Consider the following 14,882-nt stretch of genomic DNA (forward strand, 5'->3'; position numbering starts at 1 on the left):
TTAGGAACGTGAGTGCACATGTGTGCGAGTGACTACATGGTCATCTAAAATATGAGTGAGTGAGTATGAGTACCGGCTTATGCTGCCGACCTACGCCCATTGGTACGTACGGCCGCCAATACCTATGGATTTTGAGGTCGTCAGAATATAGCTGTGTGTGCCACATTGTCGAAGGCCTAACGCCCGGGAAAACGCCAAGACAGGATCGAAGTTTCAAAGGGCGCGCGGCGCGCGCGAGTGACGGCTGACGTCACCGTGACGTCAAGCCCCGCCCATGGCCGAAAAGCGGTGGGGTCCCGCGGCGGCGCCGGTGCACGCAGCCGGCTGCCGCCTCCGGAGGAGAGACTCACGAGCCTCCGCCGAAGCCGGTCGCCTGGGCGTCGACGGAGAGCGCGATCGCGGGTGCGTGCAGCCGCCGCCGCTGTTGGGACGACGATGTGCGCGCGGACTCGGACGACACGCGGGGGGGTCTCCTCGCACTAGGGCGAGGCATGGCGCACGCTGGCCACGGCCGCGACAGCCGCTCGAGTAGACGACAGCAAAGAGGGACTCCGCGCCGCTAGAGTTAGGCAAATGCAGGGTCCCGTCGGTCACAGGAGCCCGCGGTGCGGCCCGTCAGCGGAGAGGACGCGGCAGGCCTCCTTCCAGCTGCTGCTGCTGCTGATGTTGATGACCGTGGCGGCAACGTCCGAGGCGCGACCGGCAACGGAATCATCGGTCTCGGATGCGGATGCTCTGGTGAGTGACGACACTCTTCACAAGCCCGCCCAGCGGTGCTTCATCTTAATTGCTCCTCTCCTTTCCAGTGCATGAGAATGAACTCCGCACGAATGTATGTCCGAAGTCAGAAAAGTCCGGCGCAAACGAAAGTAACCTAAGTAAAGGCGTTCCTGTCAAACTCGACAGCGACCGAAAGAAAAGATGATTTCGTCAAACTCGAGTCAACAGGAATGACGTGACCTGGCAAACAGGTCGCGCGCTTGCACTTTTTGAGACCTCTGCATGTTATTTGTCGCAGAAATTAATTCATGTTCCTAGGTACTTGATTCCAGCATAGGTTCGACAACCGCGATGTCCCTCTCCGCTTTTTCTCACAGCTTCTGCACTCGATGTGCGGGTTCGTTGCGCTAGTCGGAACCGATCGGATGCCTTTTCAACATATCTGAAAGTTGTTGAAATTTGTGAAAGGGTGAAGGGTGAAAACGCTCACCGCGTCGCGCCTTTCACTGCAGACTTTTCGTAAGGTCGCTTTCTCTTGCGCGTAGGTGAAGTCTGCTTGCGGGGAAGTGAGCCGTGCAGGAGTTGTGTTGAACTGAAGACGTTTGACCTTCAAACACTAGCGATACTCATATACGAACCGCGTTGGAGTCAAAACATTCTGCTCTTCAAGTAAGCACAGCTGCTATAGCGCAAATAACGTGGATGCGCGCGATTTTGTTGTATGGCAACCCACAACAGAATGCGAACAACGTACTAATTTATTGCATACTGCTATAAGCGTGCGGAATGTTCTTCAGCGCGCGCGGGGGGGGGGGGGGGGGGGGGTGTAGTTGCATGATCGTATTTTGATCACAGGAAGCAACAAGGTAATATAGATTACGACCATCTGTTTTTTAGTGTTTTCTCGTCTCCTTTATACGACGTAATTTGTTTTGTCGCTTCATAACTTACACGATCAATGAATGGGACAGTAACGGTTTGGTTCGTTTTGTAGAGCTGCCTACCCATTGTTCTCCGTATCTTCGCAAGCCAGAGGTTCCGATTACATCCCGTGTAATGCGAGAGACGATCTGCTTCGTGGATTGAAGGACTATAGTTGGTGTGCAGACGCATCACGGGTGGTTTGAGTCAAGAGTAATGACAGCGGCGCAGCGGCGAGACCGCTTCCTGTCGGTGATTGGAGAAGTGCCTGCACGGGCCCGGTAACTTTTACGCCCACTTGTGTTTCCAAACAGAGCCATTTAATTGACATTCCGTCCGGGCACTGCATAGGCGTCACAACACCAAACCTCGTACATTCTCTCTCACACTATAATCACTGCAGCGCTGCGAAGCGGAGAGCTGTAGCTTTAGTCAATCACTTGTCAAATCGACGCATATATTCGCTAATACGAACGATTGTGACAGGCCTGCGCACACACACTGGACAATCACGATAAATGCGACAGGTCAGATGTACGCCAATTGTAGACTGTTTTGCATAAATACGCATAGCGTTGAAATTTAAGCACGGAATATCCTCACAGAGGTGTAATCAGCGCTCACCGCAACAATCAACGAAATTGCGAGTGTGACGGTTCTTTCGATGTTAAATTACGCGTTTGTGTACGGATACCGACAGCCGCGAAGTTTTTCGTTGAGGAACTGCAATAACTTTCGCTCGAACTTACATTTCGTTATATCCTGTTTTCGATGGCGCTATTTCTCTAGACTTTCTAGAAGCGCGTATAGGACACGGGAGACACATACGACCGTATCGTTTCGTCTTAAAATTTTGCCTTCACGGTCCAACAGCAGCACAGATTCCGATGACAGCTTTTCGTCGTCACCGGAGAGCGATTTCTCGCTGGTTGCACGGGAACGCGCTTCGACACCACTTCAGTTTCTGTCTTTTTTTTTTTTTTTTCAGTCTCTGCTCACTTTCGTGACACCACGCGCACGGCACTCCGCATGTACATCTCCATTTGACGCTACACTGCGCACACCGCAGCGACAAATCCACTACTATAACATCATACTCCGTGTGGTGCACGCACAAGTCTTCCCTCGCCACGTCAAAAAACGCGGGCATCTCTCTGCACTGTGGTGAGCTCCGTTTCCTCACTACCGAGAGCCGCGGAAGGGCGCGGACCGTTTTTCCAGAGCGAACTTGCACAAACTTCCTGCGCCGGACCGCTGCGTGTCTTCTGCGAAGCGTCGGCGGTGTCTCGCCGAGGCGCGCTTCTATAATGCATGGGCGAGAAAACGACCTTCCACGGCCGGAAGAGAAAGAGCAGGCGATTATGGCGGCCGTTTAGACCGTCTCTTCTTGCCGCTCCATTGGTTTTGCTCGGCTGCAGCAAAAATGCGCGTGCGAACGAATGAAATCCCCGTCGCCGAGGGTACTATATACGCCGCCCGGTTCTGACAGGATAGTTTAAATGGGCCGTGAAGCGGCCCTTTGTCAAAGCTGCGGTTTCTGCGTTTCCAGGGCTCGCAAGTGCCAGGCTCAAGAGGCCGTAATTTTTAAAACGGAGTAGAAGGACGACGTGGAAGCACACAGGCTCCGACGTCTGTTATCTGTGTGTGTTCATTGTTTTACCTTCCGCGTCGTCCTTCCGCGCCGTTTCAAAGTTATTGTTATATTTGAACAAACTAGCCCAAGCAAGTATTCTCAAGAAGCAGCCACACTTTCCTTAAAAGCATCGAAGCAGTAACGAACCGGTGCCACAGGAGGTGCAGTGAAAGGGGCCAAGATGAGATAAAGGCAAGGAAGGCGCATGAGGCTAATTATAACACCACCCGCTCGCTAGCGAGTGTCAGACCTACGCTGAGGCTAAATGACAAGTATACATGTAATACCGTGGCAACTCGATTTAATCTGACCGCGAAGAAGCTTAGGTAGTGCCTGTTAACGCAGTACTGAACACAAAAAGAGAAAGAGAAAGGGGGAGGAAAAAAAAGTGGCATTGTTGTAGACATCTGTTGACACTGCGCAAAGCGGAGATGTTTACGCGAGATTATCGGGAATTTTATAAACCACTGGGATGACTCAAACTGAAGTAAGAAGTATCCAGCATCGAAAGACCCAGAACGTTTGTGGCTGAAGGCTTCATTGACGACACTCACAATGGTTGTTGTATGCATGGTCCCGAAGTTAAATTTTATAGCAAGGTTGAATGGGAAGGCGCAAGCCCGGCGTGGCATGTAGAACGCCACCGATACACTGATACACGTGTGATACTTTTGCGCAATCATGCTGCGTCTCCCCTCTCTTCTTTATAACTGATGCACTGCCGCATGCGCACTGTTCTCCCGCGCAAGAAAACCGGCCAATGATAGCTTTCGACTCCAGCGACGCATTAGGAGCCATTTTGACGCAACATTGGCGACTAAAAGGTGTGAACAATTAAAAAAAAAAGTAACGGAATTATTCGCGGAAGCAAGATCTTTTTAGGAAAATAACGTATACCGACTTCGAATTACTTGCAGAAAAGTATGAAAGACGAATGGCAAGACGCAGGCACGAAGCGAAGGTTGCTTATCCCGTCGCATAATGGCGGCGGTTCGCGTCAGCCACAACAGCCGCCATGCATCGTTGAGGTCGTTTCGTAATTGCCCGTGATGGCAGGCATAACGCGTGAGAAAGGACAGAACTACAAAATTATCCCAAAATGCCTGCTCAACTCACGACTCAGGTGCGCACAAGAAAAAAATTAAGCAAGAATCATCATGTTTACTTTTTTCTATTGTGTACGCACCCGTGTATAGCGATGCTTAACAGAATCCAAAACGCAGTGGCTGTAGATCAAAAGTCATAATTATTATTCCTAGGCGTAATTTGTTTTCCAAACGTCCCGTCACGTGGCTCCCGTCCAAACCCCGCCACTCTCCACCGGGTACACAGCCAGAACAAACTGAAACAAAGCCTTTATTATGCGTACACTTCGTCTTTTACGGGACTCGTTATGCGAGCTCTGCACACTTAATCTCGGCGCGCGTCGCACGGAATGAGGCGCGTTATATTTACCCAGTTGTTGGAGATGCGCGCGAAAGTATAACGCGGCGGACGCGTCGCTTGCTTTATGCTCTCAACGCCACGCCATAAAGGTGTCGCACAGCGGACGAGCTCATTTTATTATGTGATTTATTTTTGACGTGGTCGGCTATTCATGTGCGTCTCGTTTGCCAAACGACGCAGAGTGGAAACACGCGTTATGAAGGTTATTGCTACACGTTTACTGACGAGGACTAAATGCTTCGCGTGGAGATCGTCGCCTGAAACAATAAATAAATTTGTAGGGCAGGATGTGCGTGTTTGCAAGTGCCCAAGCAGGACATCCGAGATACGGAGAATCGGTGCAGCCGCTGAATCACGTTGTGCGCGTTAAGAGAGCGAGATGTGAAGATAGAGAGAGATAAAAAGGAAAGGAACGCGAGAGATTAAGAAGAAACGGTTCCGGTTGGAAGCCGCGTGCATAGCGGGTAGGAGATAGCGGAAGATGGACGAGGAATAGAAGAGAAGCAAGATAAATATTTCGTGTGTACAAATGGCGCTCACCACTGAGACAGCTCATCACGCGCGTCAGGTGACATTAAAAACCAAAATCGAGGAGATTCACGCAGCTCACCCATCGTAGACAAAGGAGATAGCTGCCAGTATAGTATATCACCTAAGTTCTTTCACTTCGTTGACGGTTCACGGGACGGCACCACCGAGGCATGGAGAGGGCTGTTCTGCGCTTCTTCGAAGGCGATGATGGGATGAGGGTTTTCTGGGCACGGACAGCAAGTGCACATAATCGGGCATGGGGTTGTACGCTGTTAAATCCGAATGAGGACGCAGAAAGTTACACCTGCGAGGGTCGGTTAGTCGCTCGCTCTGACTCGATCGCGGATACGCATGCACCAGTGGCGAGAAAAAACGCAGAACGTGGAGCCAAAATGAAGAACACCAAGTTGGTCGTTCGTAAGATCGTGCATCTCGTTGGAACGATAATCCTTATTGCCTTGCTGGCTATCGAGCTTAGCCGGCGGCCGTTCTTACGAAGCGTTTTTCTGCTCGAAAAAGATCACGAGATCTTAAGTCCTAAAACAGCTTATACGGGTTATGAAAGACGCGGTAGTGGTGAATTACAATCCATACATCTGTAATGTGCCCCCAAAGCTCGATATGGCGTTCTTGCATTTCATCCCCAGTGACTTATTCGACCTCGGTCCTCCTCCTCCGGTCAAAAGTAAAAGAATGTTGACGCAGCCGCCGGGTATCGAATCCTCGATTTCGTGCTCAGCAGCGGAGCGCTATAGCCAATGAGCCAACGCGGCAGTTTTCACGTGCGATCTGCTTTGTGAATTCAGGCCCGGAAAATGACGTCTTCGGTGCCAGAGTGTTTCTGCTGCCTTTCACTTTCGGCGCTGCATGGAGTTTGTTCATCCATCCCTGTATACATAGGACAGCGCGTTTTGTATGTAAAGGCGACGCGCAGGCATCATTCTCACTTCTTGCTTATGGCTCGAGACGCACCCTTGATGATCGTAGACGTATTTCGCGTTACGCAACGCCTACTGATTATTCTTGCTTATCGTGCTATGAGAGTTTGTGAAAAGTGGACTACCGAAGAGCCGGCTATTTCATCATCATCAATAACAAACACGCAATGAAACATAAAGAAAGAATAAAAATGAATTTTAAAGAAAGTATTAGTAAAGCTATTATCGCAAATTATTTTCAAAATGTGATAGGATTGACAGAGACGTGTCACCCTATCACATAATGGCATAAGTGCTTCAATATTTCAAACAAACGAACGAACAAACAAACGAACAAACCTAACCAAAACAGACATCAGAGTGAGAAATCTCCTGCAGTGAGTTCCCCCATTCCCTTCCCACGGAGTAGGGTAGCCAACCAGACGCTTTTCTGGTTAACACCCCTGCCTTCTCTCTTTCTTTTCTCCTCCTCCCCCCTCACCGAGTTCACAACCTGAGCGCTATTTTACGGCACTAGCGGGCAGAACCAATTGGCCGGTCTCGGTCTAGATAGCCAATCGGCGACTACCTATTCACTTCCTCGAGTTCGCAATTTATTCCGAGACCCGCACACCCCACCCTAAAAGTTCTGTCTTTGATACGCGGGGGCCGAGAAAAATAGTTTTCTTGCGCCCTGGATATCACATCGCATCACAGCGCATTAGCAACGTAGTGTTTCTGCACGGACGCGCACCATTATATATTTTGGGATACAGGAATCAGCTCTGAGAAAACCCTTGATCATGACTCCCAAGTTCCTTAGGCTGTTCCGGTCGATACAGTGTTGTCCGGCGGGCTTTCCAGTGATGTCATCGGGAACAATCGGCGGATGCCGCTTCTGGTTTCCTTCTCTCTTTCTTTCTTTGGTGGTCAGTTTATACATAAGTGCGTAACTGCGCATTCAGCATCAGCGATAGCTTCGGTGGCATCAGTGTATCGAACGCCTTTAGCCTCAAACGGCCACTCGAAAACGATGTTAGTAACGACGAGGAAGAGACGATGATGCGGGTGTGCAACGATGATCTTGGTTCGTGACTGTCCGTCCCCCCGCTCATATATTGCCCGCAGCGTCTCGGAATACAATTACAAAAAAAAAAAAGCTATATTTTTGTATACTACGAAGCAAAGAGAGAAACTTGTTTATGTGAGGCTTCTGACGCACGGAGTCTCGTCCCTGGATATCAGTTGGCAGAGTTTTGGAGGCGATGACGTCATTGCTCCCTGTCTTGAGTTCTGGTTTGTTTAGATAGCTTGTATTTTTGTGGATGAGCCACGAAGAAGACAACATAGTCTGCTTTAGTTGCTGTTGCCCGGATTTTTTTTTTTTCATAATGACTCGGAGCTTTGTTTTCGTAGCCTCAATTTCATTCTTGAGCAGGAAAATCAAGGCAGCCACTGGCGAGCTTAGCTGTTGTACATGGTGCGGCAAGTAAGGAGTATAGGGTACATCTGTTTCAAGTGCATAACACAAACTCTTGTCTTGCGACGTAATGTGTCACACCTTTTTTCCTTCGCAATAGATATTTCAAATGTGTGTACAACATATATACTTCCTTTTTTTTGTAATCAACTTTGTCGCGGTAGTTTCTCTCTGTTGTTCGGCAGAAGAGTTGAATATTGTTAACGTAATATACTGAAGCCTAGCCGGTGGTCTCTCCACGTACATTTTTAATTTGAACAGCTGCTTCCTCCATGCGCAAGTTAAAGCCGACAGCTGCTTCAAGGCATCAATTGTTTACTTAAGAGTAGCCTTGAGAGTTCGCAATCCATATGCTGCCGCGCTGTATTCATATCGACCGAAGTTCGAGGGCGCAGATGTCTGGCGTTGAAGAAAGCCTCGAGTTAGGCTCGAGTCCGGCACTATTCATTAGGAAGAAGACAATATCGAAGCTTTACCACCATATATGACCCGGGGACGTAAGCGAGCCGCTTGCGTAAGGACCGCCTTCATTTTGATATAGAGAATAATGCGGGACGCTAGGCTAATGCACAATACACAATAAATACGTTAACACCATTATAAGTGTATAAAGAGTGCTTGGTTTTTCCCGTGGTTAAGACCCTCACAGTTAGGGATAAGATCGCATCGTTGATGAGGGGGTCAAATGAAGCTTTCTGTTTTGGCGGGTTTTTGTGGTAAGCAAGCATGATGATAACTGCGACAGACAAAACGAACACTATGAAATAAACTTTGATAGCTCTCGTGGTCAAACTCTGAAGTAGATATTTCTGTGCGCACCATATGTTGTCAAAATTAATACGCAGTTTTTAACTGCTGCTTCTCTAATCGTATGTGTAGTTACAAGCTCGCTGTCATGTACGATAAAACTTCTTATAGCCTCAAAGTTAGGGGTTTTAGCCATAAGACGAAACAGCACTCTTAAGAGCGTATGACCTATGCATTCTTGTATGCACAAGGCCACAAAAACCTTTTGCACTTCTTGAAGGCGACTGTACTGTACGAACGCTCGTGACAGCAGACATTCCTCTGCGAATGTGTTCACAATGACGGACTTTTTATTATTTTTCTTCTCTTTCCTTCTGATCTATTCTTACTTTTCCCGAAGTGTGTGTAGGGTAGCCAACCGAGCACGATCTTGGTTAACCTCCCTACCTTTCCCCGATTCGTTTATATATCTCTCTTAAGAGTGAAAAAAGTGTATAGTGTCCCCTACATTGGGGAATGTGATATAAAGGTTGAAAGGTTAAAGTGGACGCAAACAATGACGAAACGGGAATGTGAATTTGCGCGAAGAAGAGCGCAACAGTCGTCGTGATCTGTCAGGCAATCCTCTTGTCCTTAAGAATCCCGGCACTAAGACGTACGCGACACCACCTTCGAGGACTCGAGCGAGCTCCTCGGTGTGTTCGTGGCTTTTCTCCTCCGCATCTTGCGGAGGCGATAAGATTGGAGTCGCGGGAATTCAAGGGCTGCCAAGACTTCCCAGTTCACTATACTTCGGCCAGAGCTTCTGGGGCGACCGATAAGGCTTCGCGGCGACACAGCTTGTTTACTTTACCATGCTCTCCGCGCGTGATGACGGAGCTGGCAGGGGTGGGCGCGAAGCTGAGACCGCTCTTCATTTAGCCGCATTCGTTCGCCGAGGTAAGCGACGCGATCGAGGCACTTTCACCGCTCCACGCGAGTGAGTTTGCCCGCGTTTACTAACCAAAACAAAGAAAAGTAAGAAACGATAAATGTCCGAAAAGAAGGGAGCCACTTGGGGATCCACTCAAGAGAAAATAACCGGTAGGATTATCGGACACCCTTCAATGTTTGTCGAAGCTTCGAAGTCTTTGAAGCACACCGCGCTATAGACGAATTAAAACACGAAAGCACACTCACTTCCCTTTCTTTTTCTTCTCACTGAATTTGTCTGAATGCACTGGTTGCAGGCGTAATCATTTTGGCCGTGGAGCGTTCTGCACTATAACCTACAAAACCAGCGAAACAAGAGGGATCTTAAAGCACTGGCCAATATAATATTTGGCGAGAACGGCTTTAACTCGGCTGCGCAGAAGTTTCTGGTAGTCGCCGCGTGCTTTTTCCGGCCCGTGCGCGTTCCCGCTCCCTCTCTTCATCCTAAATGCAATGCTTTATCTTCCTTCCTCTCTGCAGGTATGACTAGTCGATCGAAAGGTTTTGCAGCAAACATTCCAACCTATCATTTCTTTATTCGTGCTTTATTTTTTGCTATGCGAACAAGTTCACGACGCCTTTGGGTAACTATTCTTACGAACGGTGTCGCCGTCAGATATGTATAGCAAAATAAAATACCTTTAGAGCGCATGTGGCGGGACGCGCAGCTCCCCAAAGCACAGCTGCTTGTATCTCGTCTTCCGCGTTTGTTGTGCCCGTCGTCTCACTATTTATAACATCGAGTATGTTGACAAAACTAGGCCCTCAGCGGGTTCTTTCGAAAGGCACGAAGCGAGAAAACGCGCATTCTTCTTGTTGGCCCCATCGTTGGTGCTCAAGTCTCCTTGGTGCTACGTAGGTTATCGCAGAGCCGGAATTAGCGCTTTCCTTAATACATGCCACCCCGTTCGCACCTTGTAATCCAAGGGCGATGAGGTTCACCGAAAAAGTTCGTCGCTCGTAATGCATACCTCGGGTTCGCGCACGCTCGCAGGCGCGCAGGCGCGTGAAGCGACGTGGGCAGCTATATAGCAACGCTCCGATCGCTGCTGCCCCGCCGACCCGGATCCTGAAATGCACCGCTGAATTTGCAAATGCGGCGTTACGTTGGCTCGAGAATTTGCCGAGTGGGCGCTCGCTTCGCTAAAGCTTGTTAGCGGTCGGCCTTCCGCAGGCATCTTTCGAGGAACGTACGCGGCCAACTTGTTGACCACGAGAAGAGCCGAGTGGGGAGGAGAAAACGCGAAACCATGGGGCGTGCACAGAGTTCACAACAAGCTTGTAGAGTGTGTTCCTCAGTGGTGTATACGGCCTTCCTTTGTCTGGGTGAGGGCAAAGTGAGGCGATAAAAGCGGTGCTCACTGCCTTACGTCTGTGGCTGACTAACATAAAAATAAAATGTGCTATTATATTTTTCAGGAGCATATGTGCACTGCCCTAAAACAAGTTTGTTTCGCGTTTGAAGCCGGGTGCAAAAATAAACAACTGACAGTGCAAAACAGCAGTAAGCGTTGCCCTACGTCGCGATCACGGCTTGTGGACACTGGCAGACCGTTCGTGCAGTTTTAGCTAGATAAACAGTTGTAGTAGTATCAGTAGTATCACTTATTGCTAGGAGAGTGGGAAGGAGTGACTTCGGACATCGTATACCTGCCTCGCGTTTACGCGGACACTTGAACTGCTCGAAGGCCAGTTTAGGAGGCAGTGGTTGGGAGAGAGAGAGAGAAACATGCTTTAGCGAGATGCTGGAGATGTTAGCCTGGCTATTCGCCTGACATGCTACTCCAGGTGCTGGGTGGTGATTATGATATATACAGTGATAAACATTTAACAGTACATACAGTCACACGCACACACATACTACACCAATTACAACGTTTCGTTAAGGCTCGTGGCCCGCAAGAACGTTAGCAGCGCTTTCGTGGAGCGTAACGCGCAGGTGGTGCTTTGCCATGGGCCGAGAATAAGCCGCATTTCCAAGCTCGAGTCCTGTTTAAGGCGTAATAGTGGCAGTATTGGGGTGATTGAGAGAAATGCGTAAGAAGAAATTAGAGAAAGAAGGGCGCCAAAAAAAGAAAGAACGACCGTTCTAACACGTTCCCTAAGCCCCCCAACTACAATTACCGTTCCAGCGAAGGTTGAGAACAGAGCGGTTGCGTGATGCACACCGCGACGCGCGCGTACGCGCAATTAGCGCCTCGCCGTGACGGCAGGCGTATAACGGTATGTCAAGACGTTCTAAATTAAGACGCGCAGCATCGCCGTCCCGCCACAAAATTCTGGGATAATAAGTGGCTCTTGACAAACGACAAGGAATCGGCAGACAATGGACAATAGCAGCACGCGGGGTGAATGACGTCGTGAATTGCTCTTCGATGCGCGCGCGTGCAGGCAGCTTAGCTTCGTGGCTCGACGGCGTGTTGTCGGCAGCCACTGGCTGAGCCTCTCCCGCACAGAGATGCACGCCGACCGACCGCGGCGCGTGCTACGCGTGCGCGTGATACCTGCGTGGGCGACCCCGACGCGCTCCGTATACGAGAACGGGCTCGCGGCTGACTCTCGGGCGAGAGGAAGTACCCTATACCGTGTTCACGCGGTCTTAATAGAGGCACTAAGGAACAACACGTCTCCCGTGTATACGAGCAGCTCCCGTGCATCCTCCCACAGTTGCAGCGCGCCGCCATCCTCGTTCGTCACAGGGAGCAATATTCGATTTCATAGCCGCATTCTCTATCTTTGCCAAGTCACCGATCGTATAGCAGCCAGCAATTGCTCCGCCCGAGCGGCACCTGCCGCGTGGTAGGCAAACCTGTAGTTACGGGCCACCGCTATTCCTAATGTTAAACACTTTCACGCACCCCACAGTGCGTGCAGAAAGGTGATACGCATCGGCACCGCAGGACGCTTAAGCCCGCGTGAGTACGGCACGTTGCCCCGTTGTATACCCGGCGCCGTAGAAGAGACGTGCGCGGCCACCCGCGTTCGATAAAACCGGATTCCGGCGCTGTGCGCTCGTGTGCGTATACCCTGAAATAGGACGTTGCCGACCGTTCGGTGGGCGCGCATCGGTATATAGGGGGGCCATTCATGAATGAACCGGTCGCCTCCGCGGAACGAGTGAAACCATCGCGCGGCGCTCGATGAAGTCGGCCACGCGCCCGCCAAGGATCCACGGAGCCGATGCACTGGCAGCCGAATCGCGTGCCGCGCGATAATTAATGAAATCGGCAGCAACAACAGCACCGGCAGCGCATGCGTAGCAGCTGCCCGGGGATAAAAATCCCCGTCACCCCGCGGTCACAGCGTGGTTATAGCCGTCTGCATGCGAGCACGCTGCGGCCATCGTTTTGGGCCAACGCCGCGTGTGGAAAGGGCACACCGTCATTTCGGGCTATATCGGTGCCCACGATGGCCCAGTTTTCTTACACGTTTCTTTCTTTTCTATTATTTCTCTCTCCCTTCGGTGAGAATGGTTGCACTGCGCAGTCGCCCACTGATTTATGGCACGGAGCTGAATAAACACGCTCGGCTGGTCATAAGTTTGCCGCAGGTACTACTATACGGTGCATCGACGAAAGCGTGACTGCCGAAACTGCGTTGCGATGAATTATCGCAAATATGCGCGCGAAAATGCGGGGGAAATGAGCGTTTCGTAGCAGGTTCAGCCTATTCCTCGGGCCACGCTTGCTGAGAATAAGTATTTTCTGCGACTGCAGGTCAGGAGAATGCATCGTATCTTCATCTCCCGTCGAACAGTCTTCAACTATATTCTGTATATACGCCAGGTATCGGCATGTAGAATCTCGTCCCTGCCTTTAAAGGTAGGGACGACAGGTGAGATACGTGCCTCCACAGCTTAAATAAATTGATTCATTTAGCTGGTTGCAGGCTCGAAAGACTGCATCTGTGGAGCACGTTCATTTTCAGCGCTCGATTTTCAAAGTCCGCATCCACAGCCGTCGGAAGCCATAGCTATAATGTCTAATCTATATGTCCGGTTTCTTCAGCCTATATGTCAGACTGTGAGGCATGTGACACATTTTTGTGCCTTCTTTAATATTAAGATTGGAGACTGCCCCGCGTTTGATAGCGAACTGCTATAAAGCTGAAAGGTTTCACTTCCCAGATCATCATCCCTAATTCATTTATTCAACGTTGTGGCGAAGCCGGCATCATACTATACTTGCTGCCAATATTTTCGATAATCAATCAATCAATCCTCGCTGTACTCGCTTGAAGCACTTTTTCACGTGGGTGAAAAGAACACATTCGCGCAAAGCAAGTCGCATAGAGCGGCATGAAAATCTTAGAAGATGGAAAACATAACTCATCTGATAAAAAGATATCGTCAGTGCCAGGTTCGCATTTTTCAGCGCCATGATCTTCGTGTTGCTGAAGTACGATCTGCCTACACGTAGTTGTTGATGGCTGTCGAGTTCGCGAAACATTCCTTGTCGTGGTGTTTAAACTCGGTAAGAATGACCATCTGAGAGACTTTCCTGTAAGGTAGTCATTCTTGCCTGTGAAGTTTGTGCCGCTTTCCCCGTATACGGGATAATTAAAGTATCACCCTTAATACCGTCTCTGCACCACGGTGACGTTCTTGCTGAGCTTCCTAAATATGCACAACCGATGTGTCCTGGAGGAATCATAGCTTGAGGCCGCACATTTAGGCCGGTTGCAGTCGCGGTTTTGCTGCTTGTAAGAGAGAGCGGCATGACGTCGAGTAACATTCGACCAACGCGTATACAACGCTTGCATTTTTTTTTTCTGTGACCGGCGCTTAACTGTTCGCGCTTTGTGGTCCACGCCGGTTCGCGCATGCGCAACACAAAAAGACTGGCGTGTATGAAGCAATGACGAATAAAGGGCCGTGCGGATATAAAGTGACGCGGGAGGCATAGGGAGTACTCGGCATAAATGACGAATGCTGTGCGAAAACTTTCCGTCAACACACGCTTCGTTGTGCTTCGCTGTGGTGGACGCTGTACGATTCGCAGATACAAATACCAGCCACCTGCATCTCCAGATCTGTGTTCGTGAATTGCCCGTAAATGTTTTTCGAGGCTGGCATGGTTGCGTCATAAAACTGCTCCTGCTGTACACGGTCGGGCGACAACTTTATATTTCGGCATGGTCGTAATTTTAGTCCAACATCGCGATGCCATCGCAGTGGTGTTGCACTCTGACCACCATGTTGTTGTTTAACGACTGAGCTTTTGCAGTGAAGCCTGCCATACAGTTTGCAGCGTGCACGATTCGTGCGTCGGTGACGGGGATTAATTAAGAGAAACTGGCGGCCACCGGTCACCAAAGGCTGCAGAGTTTGTGGCTCTAATCGTTTAATTACGAGGACTGCCAGCAGTTGTCGAGTTTCATCCCCTCTATCGCAGTTAACTCGCCTCCGCTATAGCCAAGACACAGCAAACGCGCCCGTGCTACTGGGCGTTCAGGTATAGCCTCTAGGCAGGCACGCCTTCTCGCCGATAGATTCACTTGGCCACTTGCCCGCCGC

At 49.9% G+C, this 14,882-nt stretch overlaps 1 protein-coding gene across 1 annotated transcript in view; it reads left to right on the plus strand.

The window, feature by feature from the left end:
• The first annotated feature begins 322 nt into the window (after positions 1–322).
• Positions 323–14,882, plus strand: part of LOC119446709 (matrix metalloproteinase-2) — a 229,453-nt gene continuing 214,893 nt past the window's right edge. The window contains exon 1 of the mRNA XM_037711228.2: positions 323–738. Coding sequence (XP_037567156.1) covers positions 574–738 — 165 coding nt within the window. The 5' untranslated portion in view covers positions 323–573. The remainder of the gene's footprint in view (positions 739–14,882) is intronic.

The sequence above is a fragment of the Dermacentor silvarum genome, chromosome 3 (genome assembly GCF_013339745.2).
Source record: "Dermacentor silvarum isolate Dsil-2018 chromosome 3, BIME_Dsil_1.4, whole genome shotgun sequence".
Classification (NCBI taxonomy): domain Eukaryota; kingdom Metazoa; phylum Arthropoda; class Arachnida; order Ixodida; family Ixodidae; genus Dermacentor; species Dermacentor silvarum.